At 39.7% G+C, this 22,028-nt stretch overlaps 1 protein-coding gene across 3 annotated transcripts in view; it reads left to right on the forward strand.

Moving 5' to 3' along the window:
* LOC122985814 (transcription factor SOX-6-like) overlaps window positions 1-22,028 on the forward strand; it is a 115,155-nt gene that overhangs the window by 20,729 nt on the left and 72,398 nt on the right. For all 3 annotated transcript variants that reach the window (XM_044356755.1, XM_044356756.1, XM_044356754.1), the window contains one exon: window positions 19,426-19,648. In XM_044356755.1, coding sequence (XP_044212690.1) covers window positions 19,427-19,648 — 222 coding nt within the window. In that variant the 5' untranslated portion in view covers window position 19,426. The remainder of the gene's footprint in view (window positions 1-19,425; window positions 19,649-22,028) is intronic.

Here is a 22,028-nt window from a genome sequence, read left to right on the forward strand (position 1 = left end):
CTTACAGGATTTCTTTCCGCTTAATTGCACTGCGTTTGAAGAAGGGATTGTGTCACGATTGGGGAAAACCGGCCCACTTAGGCTCGCTTTTAATTCCATCAAACGCCCTTAATTTCATCAGCTCATCTGAAAACTTGAAATCACATTATTGTGTCTTTTAACATGCAATTGCTTTTCAAATCTAATTACATGGCGGTAAGATGACAAGTGGACCCTCCTAACAAAATTACAGTCTTTATAGGGTACCGATCCTGTCGTGACAGCAACAATTTATGGTATCTTTGTTTTATAGGACTTTAGAGGGAAACTAACGCGGTGTGTTAGAAAACTTACAAATTCAAGGCCTTGGCTTACTATACATACCTGATGGCTTTAATCAGAAGAGCAGGGATGTGTCCATGACAAATGTTTTAGATGATCTGACATCATCAGACAATTCAGAAAATCTGTCTCGAGAAAGATCCACATTGTGTTTACCTTCAGAGCGTGGAGAACTAGATCCAGATTTGTATTTGTGTATCCAAAATCGGTTTAGTGCTGGATTAGGAAAATATGATCACAGCTCATTTAGCCCTAAATTTATGCAATGTGTTACATCAGCGAGGCATTTCTAGATATAGGCTTTTTTCATCTGTGATATACTGTATATATACTGAACCTGCAAATTTGTGCTGCTTCAAAAATAGCAGTGAGAAAGACTCTGAGAAAAGAATTCTGCCACTGTATGCATCATGACAGGCCTATTTGTGGAGCTCTGTTGTTACACATGGCTGCTGTAATGGCAGTCATTTGCAAAGAGTTAGAAAAGTGACCAGACAGCAAGCAGCTGTGATTTGTGGTAAGCTAATGAGCTAATGATCTAATGAACCCACTGAGGTTACCTGTTTGGAGCTCCCCAAAAACAATGTCCTTCTCTGCTCCGTGCCTTTTTCCTTCAGCTTCGTATGTGAAGTTCACTGCGTTACAGTGTAATCAGCACCACTAATGGGCAGCGTCTAACAAAATTTAGTGTAGTTTCTCAGTACTTAACCATACGTTAACAGTGAGCTATTATGTCTTCTTGAACTTGGACATTTAGTTAATTGATCTGATTTGTCCACAGATATGAAATGTCCACTTAGGTCTAGAGTGGACAGAATGCCTTGCAAGTTTGTGGTAAGGAAATTATTTAGCGGTGGGAAAAGGGAGCTGATCTTCAGCGATCTGCTACGGCCACGCTTCAAGTCAGAGCATTCGTTCATGCGTGCCAGCTCACCAGTACATGTGCGACAAGTATGTTTGTGTGTTATGTATTTAGTTGTTTGTCAGGCTGTGTCTGTATCAATTTATTTGTGTTTGTGCTTGCATGCATGTTTGTGTTTTGCACACTCATGCCTCATCAACATCCCATCTGAGGCCCATCTGGTTTGCTTTGAAGAGGCTCGTGGAGCTGCAGCGGCCGGGGCTTTAAGGCAGGGCCGGGCCAGCAGCGGTTCCTCCCCACTTACACATAAATCCACGGTACGAGGCCCGCTGCCAGTAACAGTATAGACCGACCCTCGTGGCTACTTCCCAAACCACCCAGGCTCATACCCCACTTTCTCTCTTCTATTGCCCTTGAAATGGGGCCTGCTCTAAATATTATCTCCCCCTGTGCTTTATCCCTCCGTTTATCCCTAAGTCGGCAGAGAGAAGAAAGGAGCCGTGGGGCTGAGTCACTTTTTCCCCTCTCTTCTCCTCTCTCCAAAACCACAGGCAGCGGCAGCGGCTTCCTGGAGATGAGCGCTTTTGTCTGTTGTGTGACCGCTGCGGCTTTAGGCAGATCCTCCTCTGATGAGGTAATGCACAGGCTAGATGAGGAGGCAGAGTGAGAAAGGAGGGAGGTGAGGGAGGAGAGCAGCCTGAAGATGGATCTATATTTTAACCTTTGATTTATCCGGGGGAAAGGCTTTTCTCTGGGTATGCGTGCTCTTTTACAGCAACACCGGGCTTCACACGGATGCCACGGCACACATTCACACCTCCTTAGAGCTGGCCTGTGTGACCAGTTGGTGGCTGCTGGTCTTCTCCACTAGAGCATCTGTGTGTTATGTGCTTTGATGAGGGGCCCCCCTCACATTTAAATGAAGAGAAATCATTACTACTGCAATAAGTTACACTCCCATGGTGTAAAGTGTAATTTATACCACCTCTCAGAAGTGTAATTTGACATGTCGCAACATTGGACAGTTGTTGAACGTCATTTTGAGTATTTGCAACAAGTTTTTCTAATGTCTGTTTCAAGTGTGTCAAGGGAGACGTAAAGTTGCTCTGAAACATCTACTTGACGTAATGTGAATACGATGTATGGATAAATGACAACACTCGTGTTCATCGCTTTCCCTCATATGCCTGACAACACAGCAGTCTCTGTGTGTCTTAAGTGTTCTTTTAACAGGACGTAGAATCAACTTCTTACTCAACACTTTTTTTTTTTTTTTTTTTGCTGAAGTATTAATCTACTAGTGCAAAGAAGTAGCTGGCGACTTTAGTGCTGGTGCCGGTGCTTCGGAAAAAGCTCATGATACTCACCCCAGGCCAAGCAGAGGAGTTGGCAGTAGAAGGAACTGTAGTACACAGGGAATTGGCAAAGCTGCAATTGGAGGAGAACGGGGGGAAAATATAGAAAAAAAAGTGAGAGTGAATGTGTTTCCTGAGTCCACTCTTACAGTGGCACTGGACACACTGTTATGTGATGAGTTATGTTTGTTTTTTTGGGAAAGTTAGACGTCTGTGTGTGCCAGGGATTTTTCACTTTTTTTACTTTTTTAAGAAAAATATGATAACAATAAATTAAACAACATTTCAAGCATAAACGCATAGAAGAAAATACATGTCATATTAAAGAGGTAATAATTTGGGTCCATTTGCACCAGCAAACAAAAAAGTCTTCCTGAATTCCAATTAACACATCTACAGGGACAATAAAGAACTAAAAAAATAATTATTAAATTATTCCTTTCATTATTCACTCCATGTATTACCGTTTGTAAAAGTTTTTATGTGATACTGAAGAAAGTTTCCACTCAGCTTTCACAATTGGCTATAAAAGTTTTATAAAGAAACCCAGCCTGCGAGTATCACCGTCGCTATGTAAGCAGCTACACTCTCTTCATGTCTTTTTTTTTTCTCATTTCTACGGTGACAACTGTTATCTGCTCAGACTTCTGTCCTCCTGTTGAGGGATGCCACCAGAGACGCTGACATTCATTCAATTGCTTCCTGTTTTAACTGTCATGGGTCACGGAGGTCAGAGGTCAGGGTCAATCTCAGCTGTTGTGCTCGGGGGGCTACAGAGGACACCACCTGCTTCTGAGATCATGGTGATCCAGCATATTATTCTCTTCAAACAATATGCTTCTTTAACAGTTTACATTCTTTAGCACGCTGTAGCTGGAAAAAATGTCATTCAGCTGTCTTCCTTCAACACTTCATTTAAAAACAGAGGGTTTTTAAATAGCTTGTGTTTGAATTTAGTGTTGCCTGTAGGTAGAAAAGAAGATCGAGTCACAAAGCAACTCCTCTGCAACAATAATTCTGATGCAATGCTATCACCTGTTTCTTAAGAGACTTGAACACAGTGTTACCATTTGCTAACACCGACGCTGACAACATCACATCCTCATAATTACAGTATTCTCATTACAGTAAAAATCCTGCATCTCATCTTAAAGCTGCCATCAGCCAAAATTAACTGGCCTTAATGGCTGCTGATTGCATTCCTACACCGGCCAGCCCCTCCTCCATTTTTAGTGATCTGATCGTTTAAGTACATGCTAGCATAATTGAGGTCTCCTCCTTGATTAGATTTGCACCAGCTTTTAACAAAGCCTGCTCGAACTTAATCCAATGAGCCCCATTGTAGCGAGACCGGAGGGATGACATCGCTCCTGGTTAGCTTCAAAATCAACGGAGCCGTCGAGCAATTAGAGGCTACGCTGATAAAGAGGTTGGACGACTTCAGCTAATGACACGATGTTTCTCAAAGCTCACAAGATAATAAGTGGACAATTGAGCATTCTGACTATGGATTACCTAATGCATAAGCTACAAACTTTTTAGAATAGACTCACTTCTTTCCGTGAATTAGTGACATTGCTTCCTTTGGATTTTCCCTAAAACACATGACACAATAAGGAAATAATCATATCTTTTAAAGTGAAATAAAAGCCATTTTAATTTGCCATTGAGGCATGGTTCTTGGTTTTGACTGGATCGTAATATTTATTTAGTCAGACTTATCGAGTGTGGGCCTGTTCTGACTGGAGCTGTCACATTCAGAGAGTTCAAGTCATTTTGACGCTAAAGACCTATTGTAGCGCTTCATCTCCTCCGCTTTTGTCTATTCAGAAAATACACCTGCATTAGCTTGTCTTGGGGTTTTACACAAACAAAACAAATAAAATTGGGTATAAACTGATTGCACTCAGCAGACCTGACCCACTGGGACTGGAACAAGCAGCCCAGCAGGGTGTAGAGGTGTCGTCTCTGGCTGCGTCCTCTGGTGACACCTGCCCTTCCATAATCACAGTTAGAAACTAAACCTCCTCCTGACCTGTGGCTGTGTGTCACACACTCAATCCCCTAATCTTCTCCTTTGTTCTCTGTCACCGTCAATTAGTCAGGTACCAGGAGTCAGCCAGAGGAAAGTGTGTGTGTGTGTGTGTGAGGATACATGCCTGTGCTGGGAATCTTCAATTATTTACCGTTGCGTTTATAAGAGGATATTATATTTACTTTGTGCACCTGTGAATTAGAGCTGAATTAAGTCGTCAATCGACAGAAAAATTAAAACCAACGGGGTAATTAAAATATTAAGGAAATTATAGCATGAACAAATTTCTTAGAAGACGCCTTCTTTTTTTTTTTTAGTTCTGAGACATATCGTGTGTGCAATGTTTATCTTTATATCACTTTGCAGACATGTAATAGATTGTGTCTAGATTAAGGGCAGGGAAGGTTAGGACTGAGCTTAGACTCTCTCTCTCTCTCTTTATCTCTCCTTCTCATCTACTCTGTGTCTGTGAACTCTTCTATTCTTAACAATAGGATTTCACACGCAGTATAAATAGGTCTGGACAAGTTTGAGCTCACCTGTTCAAGCTGTAACTAATCCAGAACTATTCCTATAGTTCCCCTGAGGTTCAATGATCAGGCCCGTAAGGTGCCAGAGGATGAGCAGGCACGCTGGTTTGTTTGGAGAGAAATATTGAAAGAGAGAGAGAGAGAGAGAGAGAGTGAGAGAGAGAGAGAGAGAGAGAGAAAGAAACAAACAAGTGATTTTGGACGCAGGCCCAGTTTGTGAAAGACCGTTTTGGAAATGAAAAGCTGTTGATTACAGTTGATGGATGTTTTTGCCGTGTTTTTGTAACGTAAATGTATTTTTTATTGAAGCTTTGGCAGAACAGGAATAGCAGGTCAGAAAAATGGTGAATTTGTAAAGATACGGTGCACTAAGACAACATTAATCTTTGACATGCAAGAGCATACACACCACCTTATCTGGGTCCCGTGTTTACAAGCAATTGTTGACAGTAGCTGATATGCAGTGCGATAAATGCACTTTGATTTACAGGGGAAACAATGCTGTATTATGTGAGCCAGGAACACTTAAGACTGAAGTTACTGTGATATGAACACAGGCCAAAATGTATGTGTGCGTGTTCAAGAGGGCAAGCAGCTCTGGAGTATGTTTGTTAAAGCCTTTGGATGAGGCTCCAAATACTTGGCTCCCTTTCAAATGCTGGATCACTTGCTGATAATAGAGACAGATTTTTGATGCTGGTGCCAATTTGTTGTTATTAAAAGATACGCGTTTAGATACAGCAGTCAAAAGTGCTGTGTACAGACATTGCTGCAGAAAAAAATATACAAATGCAAATGATTTATCATCTGGATGCTATTAATTTAACGTATGGAGTCTTACTCAATAATTAATGTCTATTGGCATATGACCCTATATGCCATACAGTAAACAGCATGTCTCATAACTATGTATGAGATCTTGTAGTCAGCTAATATATGGCTCAAAGGCCCAGAGACAAGCCCTGGGTCTTAATAAATCAGCCATATCTAATGAACCCCCTAATTGTGATTTACAGCCTGCAAGCCCAGTGCTGCGATGGAGAGAGAAATGGGTAAAAAGAGAGAGAGAGAGAGAGAGAGAGAGAGAGAAAGAGCGAGAGAGAGAGAGAGAGAAAGAGAGAGCAGACAGAGGACGAGAGTATCCTCGTCCAGCGGAGCACAGGGCAAAAAGAAACGCTGCTTTATTCAAAACGCTGCTCCCTTCCAGCAACTGTGAAATTCTTGCGTGAGTCTCATGAGAGGTTTGTCCAGATAGGATACTTTATGCGATAAAAATCAGAACAGCTGGACAAGTAACCGTTACACTCGCGGTCCAACCAACAACATACACGCACGCACGCACGCACACACACACACACACACACGCACACAGAATATTTATACATTCACTTTAAGTAGTAATCTCTGTTCCCTTTTCATTTCTGTCATTTACTGCCTGTCGTGATTTTTGCACTCACAATGGAAGCAGTGCCGTGACGTCCTTTTCCTCGGATTGTTTTGTTGCTGATTTTCAGTTTTTATTTATTTGTTTATTTTGTTGCTATCGCCTCTCATGCTTACTCCAATCTACAACTCCAAAACTTCTATACTCCAAACTATAACTGAAAACATGCAGCATGTTGCCTCTGCGCCAGAATATTTTTCTCATTAAAGACCTATAACACTGGCTTTTATTAACTGTTTGTACACTTTTATTATTATAGCTAATTTAACTGATGATACTGAGCAACAAAATAAAAACGTATTGATATGAAAGGTTGAGTCCCTTATGCAAAAATTGCCAGACTTTCCACGCTTGACGTCAGTCATGTTGGACTGAACAAACCCACCTGAGTCGTAAATATTTTCCCTGATTCAAGGGCTTAGGCCCATGTGAATAACGGCTGCTGTGATTGGATAGATTAACACCTTACATGGTTTGAAGTGAGGCCTTGTGTGCTGTGAACAATGTATATTCACTGTGGTCTGGTAAAGGACAATGGATACCTTGTGCAATATAGAGAGGCAGTGACCTTGCAGCGCACACTCACACTTCTTTACAGTCAAGGGTGTGACTGTTTGCATGTGTACTTATGTTATGTGTTATGTGTTACTTATACTTATGTTCATATTCCAGAGGAAGGCAGAGCGTGATTTATTTAATTTCTCCACCCGGTTTTTCTCTACTATGAACTGACCACAGACCTGCCTCTGAAACATTTCATCTCTCTCTACCCAACATGCGTTTATTGAATACAGCCTGCTTGTCCATGGTATCAGATATATCATATAGACTCACACACAATAGTTTCAAATCACACAACCTATTTCCCATAATACACACATACAGCCAAACACACCCACGTACGCTCTGTAACATGCAGCTTCAGACAGACCAGGGGACACACTGCGGAAAGGATTAGTCTGGATTGTGACAGCTCGACATACCGGGGGACACTGACATGCCTCCAACTGCCAAACAAGACAACTGCTCCTGGAGAGGAGAAGTTTTCATGGTGCTCCACTGCTGGGTCAGCAAGACCTATTTCACTTATCCTCCGCCTCCTTTGCACTGCCTTCAAATATCTCTAAAATGCCACTATTTCAGCACTGAGTTTGTTTTGTAGATTTAAATAAAAAGTAACGTGAAACTTATATTTATATTTTATATCTTGGGGACTCCAGAGTAGATGAGTTCAAGAATAAACTGAGCTTTAATTACTGTGCATGATATATCATCATTACCAGGAACAGTCCTGCCAGAAGATAAAGAAAAGTTTATTCTTGGATGTTTAAGATAGATTAGAATTAAATTTTATTAAGTTAAATGGAGTTTTTTTTAATTGTCTCTTTAATTCTCTTCATTAGTCATTCATCAGATTTCATCAACATGTGATGAATGTTGTTACTCAGATTGTTTTAGTGTAGTATTTGTTTCTATTGGTTGAACTTAAAAATCCGAGTATTTTGTAGTGTTGCACTTGCTGTAAATTGTTCTGCATAAGAGTGTCACATGAAAGTTAAAAATGTAAATACATTCCTACGCATCTCCACATTTTCTCTTGACATGTCGGTGAACGTGGCAGAGTTGATTACTGCCAAAACGAGTACAAATTAAATCCTGTGTTCTGAACACAGACGACTTGTTACGACCATCTGTACACATTACACATTCAGGTCGGTCAATAATTGAATAAAAATATGTTGTTTATCAACCGACTGAAAGTAGCATGCTTCTGAATAATACAGGCATTTCATGCTAACAAAGCTGGGGAAATCCTCAAAGCTCTCTCTCAGATAGGGAACAAAGTTCATTGTCAGAGGATAGAGAGGCAACTGGGATTACAATGGAGGCATCCAGTGAAACAACTTGTCAGTCTTAATCTGGGATTAGCAGGCTTTCGCGCCTCCTGGGCGCTCTAAAAGCCACCTGTTTGGACACTCCTAAAGATGATGTTACACTCTAGAGCTCCTTGTTTGGTTCAAATTCTTTTGTTTACAACAAGCTTTTAAATTATTTTGTCCTCTCATTTTAAAGTTAAATACAACTTTCAAATCTATTCATAGATGAATTTGCTAAAATAATAAATAGTGTATTAATGAACTCTGTTATTTTGCTGCTTTGCAGAGCTGCAACTGTTTTTATGTCTTTGCATCAGTGTCACTGAGAAATTCCTCCAAATTTGTTGTTCTTTAGGATTGCAGTGAATTTTATTCCAATTAATTAGGTATGATGCCTGTCTTTTCAATTATCTGACACATCAACTGAAAATGAAATTACATTTGATTGTTTTACACGTTTGTATTTGAGAGAGCTTTATTCCCCCTGTGTCATAGTGTCATCTTCGCTCAACATTCACTGAATTATAAATGTGGACCAGGGATGGACAAATGCAGTAAATTAACAATGTTGAAGAACAGTAAACATGGATGTCTGATTATTGTTCTTGGCTGCAGTGAGACCCTTGAGTCCTGTATGACTTATTGAAGCTCACTTTTTTTTTCTGCTAGCCTCAGGGCTAATGCAAATGAAAAATGTGTGAGGGCAGCTGTTGTATCACCTCGGGCTTCTGTCATGACTTTCTACTGTTGATGTCACCCTGAAACAGACTTAACTGACAATGATACTTTTGAAACTTAACCCTTTGGAAATTACACACATATATATATATATGTATATATATGTAAATGTATTTCATCTATATAACTTCTGTTACTCTATGTTACTGTTACTTAAGATAATAGGATTTCCCCTTGTTTACAGCTCCTTTCAACTATATGAAGAAGTCGCAGCACAACAAGGCTTAAAACTTGTGTAACAAGCTTATTTGCGCATCACAGCCGCATTATGTTTGTCCCCAAAGAGGTCAAAGGTAACCGGTGTGATAATAAGGATAGTGGCTTGAAGTGACAGGACAGGTGGCGGTTCGGTTCTCTATCAGCTCCTCCTTACAGACAGCGTATTACCTCCTGTAAGGTGTTTGTCAAACGGCAAGCTGTATGTGCTTTAAGCTGCATTGATCAGAGGTTAAAGTAGGTGAGGAGAAAGAGAGATGATAGGCACTGGAGAAAAGGAAGGAAGTTAAAGAGATTAAAATGGAGAAAGAAGATGCAAATAAAATGATGTTGGCTGTTCTTGAGGCAATTACATTACTGTTGCTGACATGGAGGCTTCCTCCTCTCCTTTAAATATCTTAATTATAGAATATTTTAGTACTTGATACATTTTATTGTTTTATAATAGCTCCTTATCATCTGTTGTTCAGACTCTCCTTAAGAAACCTTCTGGCCAAGGATTTGGAGATGGTGGTCCATACTCAGCTCATATTCTTAGTGCTCTCAAGTTTTTCCACCATATCACAGCACAGAAATTGAATGCTAAGTTTTTACCAGTATGTGAACACTGGTGTGTTAATTGTTGTACTGTTGAAGCATCACTTTCTGACACCCTTGCTCATGGCATTGTAATGTACCATTTAGAAACGTCTCCTGATTGGTTTAGGTATCATTGTGTCCTCCTCTAGCAGATTGGCAATTAAAGTGGAGTTCCTCAGGGTTCTAGTCTCTGTCCTATGCTATTCTTTCTGCTCCTGTTATAGGATTGTCTTCCCGCAAGACTTGGAAGTTTTGCAGACTTGTTCAGTAATAAAGCAGATGGCCATTGAGCATAAAATAAATGGAGAACATTTTTGTCAGACTCTAGTCTCATTGAGTTTAAACTGCAAACAGGAGACTTGAAGTCTTGCTGTGTTTTGCAGTGTTTCACAGTTTAGCAACATAACCAAATGACCAAAGGAGGCTAAAATGGCTCCCCTCCGGTCAGTAGAATTGACGAAACATTTCGTATGAATGGCAAAACGTTTTTAATAGCCAACAGCAAGTCCAGTTGACTGTCTAATTATAGATTTCATCAAGCTGCCAACAAAGATGCCTAGTGCTGCTTTAATTGCTTGTTTCTTTATGTAGCGTACAAAGTCTGCTGTTTTATGGGCAGAATTTTGGCTGTTTATATGAGGGGGCACTGTAGCTACCTGGACAATGTGGTCTACTTTAAGGATTAAGAGACAAAATGTTCACCCTGACCAGTTCTTCTAACTACCTTTCAGCAGGAGGGCAGCAGACAAACAGTCCTTTTGAGCCACTGAGTGTTGACTTTGGTCTTCAATAGTTTCTTCAATGGTTTACTCTGTGTCGTTGCCATAAAGTAGATAAATGTATATGTGTACTGTATTTGTGTTAGCTAGGGGTGTGTTCCCGTGCCAGGAAAAATAACAAGCACAAGGGAGGGTGTTGGTCAATAAGGCCACTTCTGGATTTCTGGGGGTCTGTGGTTTTGGTCCAGCATCACTGAGCTACAGAGCTTGAACACAGAGACCCAGCATAGTGGTGTGTGTTTACGCCCACTGTACAAACGACACATTCATCATTTTTTGAGTGTTCAATCATTGGCTTTGATTGATATTTTCCATCAGCAGGGCTAATGGAGACATCAAATCCCATGTTTGCTCCAGGTGTCCATCTGATGAGAGACAAAATCCGTAAATTGCAATGTTTTCGTCTGGAGAAAGTGAATTTTCCCCCATGATGGTGTAGGGAGTATTTTGTGGCAACTTTTATATTTGAAGAGATTTATTTCAACATATTACCATCCTTTTCTCACAAATGTATTACTCATGCATTAGCTACCTCAAAAACTTTGCTTACAGAATATCATTTTAATGATGCAACCTGATAACCAACCTGCTTAATGTCAAATTACTTTGTGTGGGGCTTCTGTCCAATAGTGGGCTCAGCCTGTAGCAAAAGCTCTGTACAAATGTCCCAGTAGTTCCTCTGTCTATTTCAAACAAACACTTGATTATGTTGATGATAGAAACTTAAAATACTACACTAGAGAGTAATAAGACTATCATTTATGACCCAGTAAACATGTTGTTGCTGTCTGGTAAAAATTGACCACATTGTTAGTTATTTTTAGGGGGTTTTAGGAGTTGTGCAATTTTCCCTCCCCATCAAGCTGAAGGACATTGTTCCACTGAGTTTAAAACATACAAATAACAAACTATTATTTAAAGACAACTACAATATATTCTTACTGTTTAAAAATGAAGTCATTCAGTTAAACAGAAACTAATTCAATGTTTCTCTGTAACCAGCCTGAAAGCTTATAAAGGTAAATACATAGATCTCTTCATTGTAACATGAAGTCAAACAATGACTTCTGTTTACCTGGGAATCAAGAAAAGTTTCGGTTGTGACGGTTGATTGATGTATACACTGTTCTGACCTGACCATTGCGCACTGCATCCTCCTTCTGCTTACCTACCAAGTCATGAAAAGTTCACAGACTACCGCCAGTCGCATGCGATAAGCACCTACATCTTTGAAATAGTGCAGCTACTTGTTGGCTCGGCCGGCTGCAGAGCCACAGAGCTGCCTCTGACACCGAAATCATGTTAATGGGTTGGAATTTCTGAAAACAAAACTGCTTTTCTTGCTATTACGGCAATGACGAAATGGGCCGGATTGGGGGTAACTGGCGTTCCTATTGAACATTTCTATTTTGGGCAAAAGAGCCGGGACGAGGGAATCTCTGGGAGAAAACAGGCCAGTGTGTGTGTGTTCACATTCCACATGTCTGACCTATGACAGTGCCCTCTGTTTTCAGTGCTCTGCGATGATCTAATGAGAGTCCAGACAGACCCAAGATTTAGGAGCTTGGAGAGCTGTTCTCATATGAGGGCAATTCCCTTCCAGCTTTATTTATCCAGGGAAAGTTACTGAGCACACATGTTCTTTTTAGCAACGCCCTGCTGCTCATTCACACCTGGAAGTCGCCTGGTGCAACCACAGACTTCTACTGATGGCCACCAAACAACTTCACTGCACCGATGAGGGTTAAACCATAATTCTGGTTTATGATAACATGGATCTTATCTGATGCTGCAGGAAACATCACTAATAAGAGCATAATACAGGTTTTAAACAATCACCCATGTTAGTCAACAGTTTTTGGCAAAGAAAACAAGGACTAGCGGTAAAGTTATGACCCACACTGTCAGTTGTAAACATCCCTCACAGTTTACAGACTGACTTCCTGGTTCAACTTTTGCTTACTGCATACTTGTCATAGATTGCTCAGATAGGTGTCTTGTGTAATGAGAGATTATAAGTGTGTTCACTTTCAGTTTTACCTCCAAATAAAGTGCTAAATAATATGGCTCAGTGAGCAGACTGCTTGTTTCTTGCCCCTTTGGTCTTTGTTACACCAATGTTGCCATGTTCTCAGATCCAAGCAATTACTTTGGTGGGTAAAATGTTCTTATTACTGATAGAAATGATGGCCAAAACTATAAAAATAAGATCAAAGATGTGATAAACCAGGGTTATCCTTGCTCAGGGTAACTGAATGACAGTTGTTGTCGGATACTACTGCAAGAATGCCACCAATAATGTCCTCTTTTTCAGTGATTTAGCTTGTTTCATTACAGTTTTTTAAATACAGAGCACCCCTCAGTGTCTCTATTTAAACCTCCAGTTTCCCTTTCCCCTTTATTTCACCATATTTTCTTGTTGGGACCATCTAACAGACAAACAATTCCAAGGAAAATCCTCAGTTTTCTTTCTCCCCCCTGCTTTTTCTGTCCTCTCATTCTCTGTCTCTCTTTCTCTTTGGTATTTCCCACTTCCTCAGTTCTATCCAGCTGGGACGACTGGAGATTTTACACCCAATTGGTTGAGTCGGAGGCCTTTGTCGGAGCCCTTCTCTCGCTCCACAAGTGGCAGAAGGGACCTGAGTTGTGAATGGCGCTTTGTGTACTGTTTTTCTAAGAGGGGGCCCTCTCTCTCCCGCTCTCATCTGTCACAGGTCCCTCTCCGTCCGCGCTCCACAATGCCTGATTGTTTCTGCCAAGTCACCAGGTTCCAAGCCAGATCTGAACAACGCTTTCCTGCCAAATTCCGACCCCGGTTTTCGTTTTTCTTCCACTCACAAAGGGATTCTAAGTTACTGTCCACGTTTTAGAAGGGGACTTAGCTAGCAGTCCTTCAGCAACAGTTTGTTTGTTGAATGTGTGTCTCTGAGCTAAAGGCTGTAAGAATTTCCATAGACAGCAAAGGAAGGAAGAGAACTTAAACCAAAATGCTCAAAGAGAACAGTAAGTAACATTGCTGAGCATACTGTTATTGTGATTATTTATTATATTAGGTATACAACATGTACTAGTGATATTCAACTGAGACTCTATCATCAGGCTGTTAACCCTACATGTGGGATGATTTCCCCAATCTGACTTCACACTAAAAAAAAAAAAGCTCTGCAGGGCATGAGGACGAAAAATTAAAACTCTTCACTCAACAGTGCATGCTCTGTTTAGTTATCAAGCAGGCAATCTCACCCGTATCACTTTCCAAGAAATATCTTAGACAGGAGAACTGCTTTCAGGGAAAGGAGCTGATGTTTTTCTAGATGTCTGACAATATGAAAAGGCTTTCGGAGATCCTCAAGGCGATGTGTGTGAGAAATGAATGTGTTTTGCAGTCATCAGTGTAATATATCGATATATTACTGTTTCCTGAGAGTCTCCATGTAGCCAAATTCATTCTTTTGTTGGTCTCGTAGGGACCTTCAACTATAATCACTCAGTTTCTTCCTTCTTCTCAGTGGGGAAATATGTGATATTGTGAGGTACAGTATAAGACCTGTGGTCACAAAATGTTTTTCACTTCTGAAAGCTGTCCATGCATATGTTTTAGCCAACTGAAGTCACAGACTATTACAAATAAACACTCAAAGGGAACCTTGCTAAACCATTAACATTTATGCACACTTCCAATTGTTACAAGATTTTTCTTCAAAAATAGTGATGTCCAGTTAAAGTGATGCACAACATCCGAAAACACACAGTATCTCCCTGACAGTAACAGCTGCAGGATAACATGCATGGGTTCCTCATGTATGAATTATTATTATTGTGTTGATTTATTGTGATTAATTGTGTTGTTTTTCTTTTCTTTCTTTTTCTGTGTGCGGCAACTAATCATGGTGACATGTGATGCTCGCAAGTTTATTCTGGCACAGTTTCCTAGTCAATATCACTGAAATCATTTTTCATTTCCATTATGATTCTTTTTTTTTTTTTTTTTTTTTTTTTTACAAAGGCCTCATCCTTCTTGCAACAACACAGACTCTCCTAATGTAATTATTCCATCTGTGTGACACTAATGATACCTTAGTAAACATTTTGATAATGCAGCTACTGCACTGTAAAAGTGACAAGTCTCTTAGTAAATGGACTGCATTTATATAGCGCCTTTCTAGTCTTCCAACCACTCAAAGCACTTTACACTACATGTCACATACACCCATTCACACACACATTCATATACTAATGGCAGAGGCTGCCATGCAAGGTGCCAACCTGCTCATCAAGAGTAGTTCTAATCATTCACACACACTCACACACTGATGGCCCAGCCTATGGGAGTGATTTGGGGTTCAGTATCTTGCCCAAGGACACTTCGACATGAGGACCGGAGGAGCCGGGGATCAAACCGCTGATCTCCCGAATAGTGGATGACCCGCTCTACCTCCTGAGCCACAGCCACCCCAGAGACAATAGTAATATTGTCTTTAATTTTTATTATGCATGCTCTCCAATCATTAGCACTGTGCACATGTTTGTGCATTCATTTGTGTTCCCATGAGTGAACTTCAAGATTATTGTGAACTTGTGAAGGTAGAAATGAATATATGCACAACTGGAGAATTCATTCTGAAATCAGCTGCAATCTGTTTTGCTGTTTAAGAATGACCCTTAAAATGATTGAAATCCTTATTTATCAAAATATATTTGATGATTTCTAGACTTAAAAACAAATTTAAAAGCAGATCATCACCATTCACCCAACAAGTCATCTGATAAAGGTACACAGTAGCACGCTGGTCAAGCTTAACCTTTGCATTTGCCATGTTATTTAAACAATAGAGTCATCCAAACACAAGTAATGTGATTCTTTGCCTGATGACAAGCTCATGAAGTACACTGTTTTCCTGCAGCGACCAATCACAAAAGGCCTTGTGGCATGCTTATCAACAAACCCTGGTACTGTTGCATGATGAAACCATATCAGTGGCAGCAAGTTATGAGGCTGGGCATTCCTGGCCATATGAGACACAAGTTCCAAGAAACTAAGTCTTAAGCTCCCCCATAAACACAGCACCAGCAATATTGTCAGCTAAATATAGGCTCTCCTCTGTCTTCTCCCTCCCTGGCTACCCATCGCTCTCTCATCGCTCCAGTGTGGATTGCACGAGTTGATCATGGATTAGTGATTTGCTGTTTGTTGGTTGTCTGGGGGTTTTATAATCTCATGTACCCATATCGCTGTGTAAAACAACAGAGGTATGAAGAAATTTAAACCTCTGACTGATGGCTGTTACTACTCCTATCAGTCAAAACTGGCTGTGGGTGGAGTGAGGATGGCGCTGGTGGCAGGTTGTAAAAATTAATAAATAAAATAACTGAATACTTTTACAGTTTCAAAACAAAACCTTAAAAAAAAACAAGATAACTCCTTTGCAAACATAAAACTTGTACAACCAGACATAACCAAGACTTCAACACTGCAACGGTTTGTAAAATTATAATTTTAGCACAGGTCTAGCAGGTGTTAACGTTTTATTAAAAGTAATTGGAGCTTTCATTTGTGAAAATGCAAATATCAGTCCACCGTTAAGCAAATAGTCAAAACTGTTCAACAGAAAAAGCAGAAGCTAATCAATATAAAATCATTTGCTCAGCAAGAACTTGTTATCTGGCATTTTTCCTTCTAAAGTTTGTAACAAGTCTTGTTTTTCATTTAATTTTCATTTAAGATGGAGATGCAGCTGCATGACTTTATGTAAGATTACTGTTTAGGTTAAGACAAGCCGCCATCATTCTGTTCAAAATGACTAGAAATGTCATACTTCTACAGTATGTAGTGTAATTACAATCACCATCACTTTTGAAGAGGTCGACCTTTAGTAGTTTATTTAAATTCTGATAGTTATATTAGGATGTTTTTTGGGAAATCTTGCTGAATATAGTTTTTAAGCATTCATTTGTTGTCTCATTGAGCAATTTATTTGCCTCTGGGATGATTAATTTTGTAACCACCATATTGTAACGGTCAGACTCATGCTCTGAATTTTTGAGATCATGGAATGTGATAAATGAGAAACACTTGAAAAAAGCAGATAAATATTAAGGATGAAGGAGATAAAAAATGAGAAGATAGAAGCTTCTCACTGGTTTTTCCAGTCTACAAAGGTTTAGCTAAGTGAAAGTACTATAAGTGGTTCTCTGACATCTTCAAGTCAGAGTGGAGTGAGTCTCAGTTTTCATGGCATGACACCACTCAACCCTCCTCTGATTTACTAACCTGCATAACAGGCTAACTGGACGCAACATTCTGACACAGGTTGTAAAAGATCACATGCGCAGAACACCATGACCCTCCGAATCACTTTACAACATTCAAACCCACATGGAAATCTGCTCTCTCACATGACACATTACAACACAATTCTCACACACTCGCACTGTTTGGATTTATGCTTCCATACACTTTTCCTTCTTAATTCACTCCATAGCTCTGTTTTTTTCACAGTTTTATCACACTGACACTTGGTTTCACTCTGTTATCTTACTCTTTAATAACTCCCTCTGTAAATTCTGCATTTTTCAACTTTTGCTGCCTCTGCGTTCATCCATACGTACATTCTGCAACCCCTCCTGTTTGCCTTCAGACATTTGACTGAGGGTCAGATTTACGTTTAAGGGCACCCAGGAGGCTGCATATTTCAGAGATGGACAGCCTGCTGTGATTTACTGTGCGCTAACACTGAAGTAGCAATCTGTTTTACTTCACAGAAGTGTGTGTGTGTGTGTGTGTGCATGTGTGTAAGTTGGGTGTGAAGGGGGGCACTGTTTTCATGAATCAGAGCAAAAACAATTCACACAGTAACAGTCTGACTCCCTCTCTGTGTAGGAATCTGTGTTGTCAGTTATCACTTCGCAACTCTGTATGGGCGTGTGCCTGCTTCTATGGAAAAGTATTAGTGTGAGTGTATTTTTGTATTATTACTTATAAGGACCGTTTAGTCATAAGGATTAAAAAGATGAGGGAAATCCTTCAAAGTAAGCACGTGTATAGGGTTAAACTAAGAATTTGAATAAGGTTTAGATTGTAGTGAATGCTGAGATTAGGCTACTGGAGAGGAGGGTTTAGGGAATAAATGTGGTCAATGAAAGTCCTCGTAAGTATAGTGCAACAAAGGGAAGTCATTACAGTAAATGATGTATTAGCCTAATGACTCTCCCAGCTTGAGGCTTACATTAGAAAAAAAAGAGAGATTTTTCCACTGAAACTCAGTAGCACAGCGTCTGCTTTTTTTAACAACTCTGAGGTGATGAAAGGCCTTGATGCTGCTTAATAGATTAATAGATTATCCCCATGGCAGTACGTCTGCGTGTCTTGACATACAGCATGAATGTGCTGCAGTCATTATAAGTCACTGTGGATGAGTGTGCCCACTAAAAGCCAAAAATGTGACGTGTAGTTCAGATTCTGTGCGTGTGGTTTTTGTGGTGCTGAATGTTTGAATGCAAGGTTCTAAAATTTCCAGCAATTTTTTGTGGCTTAAATCTACAGTCAGTGGTGGACAGACGTTAAAAATTACTGAACATGTTTAACATGATTGCTGCAGTTAAGAGCAACTGTTGAAACTGTGCGCATGAGTATGTGCTATAATTTATGGGGCATCCTGTCGGTACGACACTAGATATATATATAAAAAAAGTGATTAAAAGAAAGAAATAAACAATAAACAAACAAACATCTCTCTATCCATCCAGTCACAGACTATGGCATCAACACACATTTTTAAAGATACATAATTGTAGAGATATTCTCAAAATGTTAATAATACATATTTAATATTTAATAGTAAATACAAAATAAATGAATAATACATAAAATATGTTCAGTCAAGTGCATATTTTAGTGTATTTTTTTGTAATTATAGCTTCAAATAAGATGAATAAAAATGAACCTTTAAAAAATTAACCAGCATACCTATAGTAAATACCTATAATACATATATATTTAAATACACTTGTACTTTTCATGACTGCATGTAGACTATAGTGGTGCAACTGACGATTATTTTCATTTTTGATTAATCCGTTATTGATATGGATTAATTGATTAGTCATTTGGTCTATAAAATGTCCAAAAAAAGGTGACGAATGTTGATCACCGTTTCCAAAAGTGTTCGTTTGTCCCGACCGCAACCCAACGATATTTAACTTACTCATCAATTGATCGTCATAGAAGATTAAAGAAAACAGAAGATATCCACAGACAAGCTGGAACAAGAATTTTGACTTTTTTTTTTCTTAAGAAATGACTCAAAACGAATAATCGATCAGCAAAACAGTTGGTGATTCATTTCCTATTGATTGAGTAATCGATAAATAGATTAATCGTTGCAGCTCTGGTAGACTATCAACATCACACATTTCTTAAAATATACTTTCAGTATTGCGCAATATTTCTCACTTGGGCTGTTTCATAACAACCATACTTCCAGGCTTCCAGGAAGACTATGGTCTCACAGTCTCACTGGTGATCAATATCTTTCACTCTTTATCATCAAGAGACCAGCATCACTTTATCTGTTCATCATCTACATCTCTTCCCCTCTCTTCTCCTCAACATGATTTCACAACATTCACTAAAATACAAACCTTTGCCACCAAAATTAAAGGCCTTTCTTTTTTTTTTTTCCTTTGGCAGAATGATGTCTTCCATGCGAGCAACGCCTCCCTTTCAACCACCATCTGAGGAAGAGGAAGCAATAGGTCACGACAACGCGGCCTGGGCCAACGAAGAGCGAGAGGGTCCAAAGGAGACGAAGGCGTCCCCCTCTTCTCATGACCAACCCCACCCCGACGAGCTGCAGCCAATCAGAGAGAAGCAGTCGGATGCTGAGTGGGAGAATGTCGGGCCTGCTGCGATGGTGAGAAGTGAATTACACACAGAGCTGAGAAATTGACCATATCTTATCCTGAGATATGTTGCCATAACTCAAATCTATAAAACAAATGTGGTGAGTGTGTGTACACAGGGTACGCAAGTCAAGGCACACGGCTCATAAAACACTCATGAAATACATGCAGGAGTACACATGGTGTGCAAAATCTCATGCATAATGATGACTGTGCACAATTGAATGCACACACAGGTGAATGCATGCACACACACACACACACACACACACACCAGTGGTTCTCTCTGGTCTGTGTGCTGCGGGCGCTGCTGTGGGCAGTCCAGTGAGGGTTCTCCTCTAGAGAGTTATACCCCATTGGTTCTTCTCATCGCCACAGCCTGTTCTCGTCTGTGTGTGTGTGTGTGTGTGTGTGTGTGTGAGTGCGTGTTGAGGTGTTATTTTCTTGGCTTCAGGTTCTGTTGGTCAATAATAGACGAGGCGTGTTTGACTTCAGCCTCCGAGGAGAGGGGAAAGTTCTTAGAGTAAAGTTTCCTTAGTTATCAGTGTTGTAGCAGAATACATTTAACATTTCCCAGACAAAAAGTCTTATTCATTTTTCAAAGAATGTTTTGATAAAGATAGTTATATTTTTTGTGTCATTTTGAAACTAAACCATTCTCAGTGCATAATAAAGCAGTTTAACGCCAAAAATGCTTTCTAAACTTCAAGCATCACTTTGCATCAGTGTCAGGGTTCAAAGTGGCCTTGAGGCAAAAAAAAGTTCCTGAGCGAGTCCAAATCTTTTTTTCTTTTTACTCTGTTTTTTTTCTTCCTGTATGCACTACTGTATGTGGCTACTGCCCCTCATGGGCTCCCATTGGAGACTGATGGGAACCTATAAAGAAGTGATTCTTTCAAATGTGTTCTGGATTAAAAGTAAATGTAAAAAAAGTTGTTTTTGGCAAGAAAATAATCAAGTACATTGATTTATTTAATAGAAAATGATTTATGTATGTATGTTTATGTTCATTGTGTCCCCTAGTAACGAGGAATAATCCATCAAAAAAGGGAGAGAAAGTTTGGACTTTGATTGCCAGTTTAAAAAAATGAACAGCAGTTTTCCAACTAAATAAGATTAGATAAGAATAAGTTCACACCAAAAATTTCTCTTGCATTACAAACCTGCAACCAAATGTGAGGGAACTCACATAATTTAATAAAAACAGACTTATTCTTCTGTAGAACACATTTTTGAAAAGCTTTCATAAGTTGACTAAAACTTTTTATTTCCTGATTCATACTTTTTTACTCTTACATTTAAACATACAGCATTGCCTTTGAGTGATCCTCAGTCAGTGAAAAAAAAAAAAATCAGGCTTCAAGGACAATTTGCAAGATAACAGGGGTAGTCATGGACATGCATTGTCTGCACCAGTGACCGAATGTGTGACCTTTTGGTTTTTAATATGATCTGACCACCAGGCTTTTTTTTTTTGCCCTGCTTGTATACATAACTCCTGGGCACCGTTACATACGGGCCTGAAAAAACACACCTGAACAATCCGCGAGTGACACTCTATCTCCTAATCCTCATTACAGAGGCATCCTCCGCTTAAAGACAAAGTGCACAACAGGGCCTCCTGGAGCCATTTCAAGGGCGTCTTAAGATCCCGCTGTTAGCCAAAGCCCCTTGTCTTTGAAACATAAGCCTCCTAAAGTTCTTGGAGATCCCCCCACTCTGTAAGGGGAGGAGAAAGCGTTCAGAAATAGCCCCTGTGTTAGAACACCTGTGCTAAAGTGTCTGTTGTGTGGGACAATGTGGTTGTCTTGAAGGGCTTATCCTCTCGGTAAATATAGACCCCTTGTGCCTCTCACTTAACTCATAACCCAGCAGAGCAAACAGCACTGGGACACAAACACCCGGGTCATGTAGCACAAAATAGAAAGGCCCATTAGATATCTATCATCCCTTATCAAAAAGTCACTGTCATTAAAACAAGAAATAACCAAAAATCTAAGGAAAAAATGTCTTGTCTACTACATATATTCTGTAGATCTCACATCAGTGATCCACTTTGCATCCCTTATCAGTTTAACTTACCGGTGTGTTTTGATATGTGTGAATTTGTGCCCATGAGGTTCTGAATATAAAAATGGCAGAAATCTTGGCTTGCAGAAACTAAGGAAACATTACTGGCACATTTAAAATAATCTCCAAACCAGTCAACTCATTAAATTAAGCTTCTAAAGAAACATGATCAGCATATTCAGCAGATTCAGAATTAAAACTGCACAGACTCTTCTTTTTTGTAGTTTGAAGAAAACATCAACCCAATAGATAGATAGATAGATAGATAGATAGATAGATAGATAGATGTCTAATACTGCTGCGGATGGGTTTACATTGGAG

Source organism: Thunnus albacares, chromosome 7, assembly GCF_914725855.1.
Source record: "Thunnus albacares chromosome 7, fThuAlb1.1, whole genome shotgun sequence".
NCBI lineage: Eukaryota > Metazoa > Chordata > Actinopteri > Scombriformes > Scombridae > Thunnus > Thunnus albacares.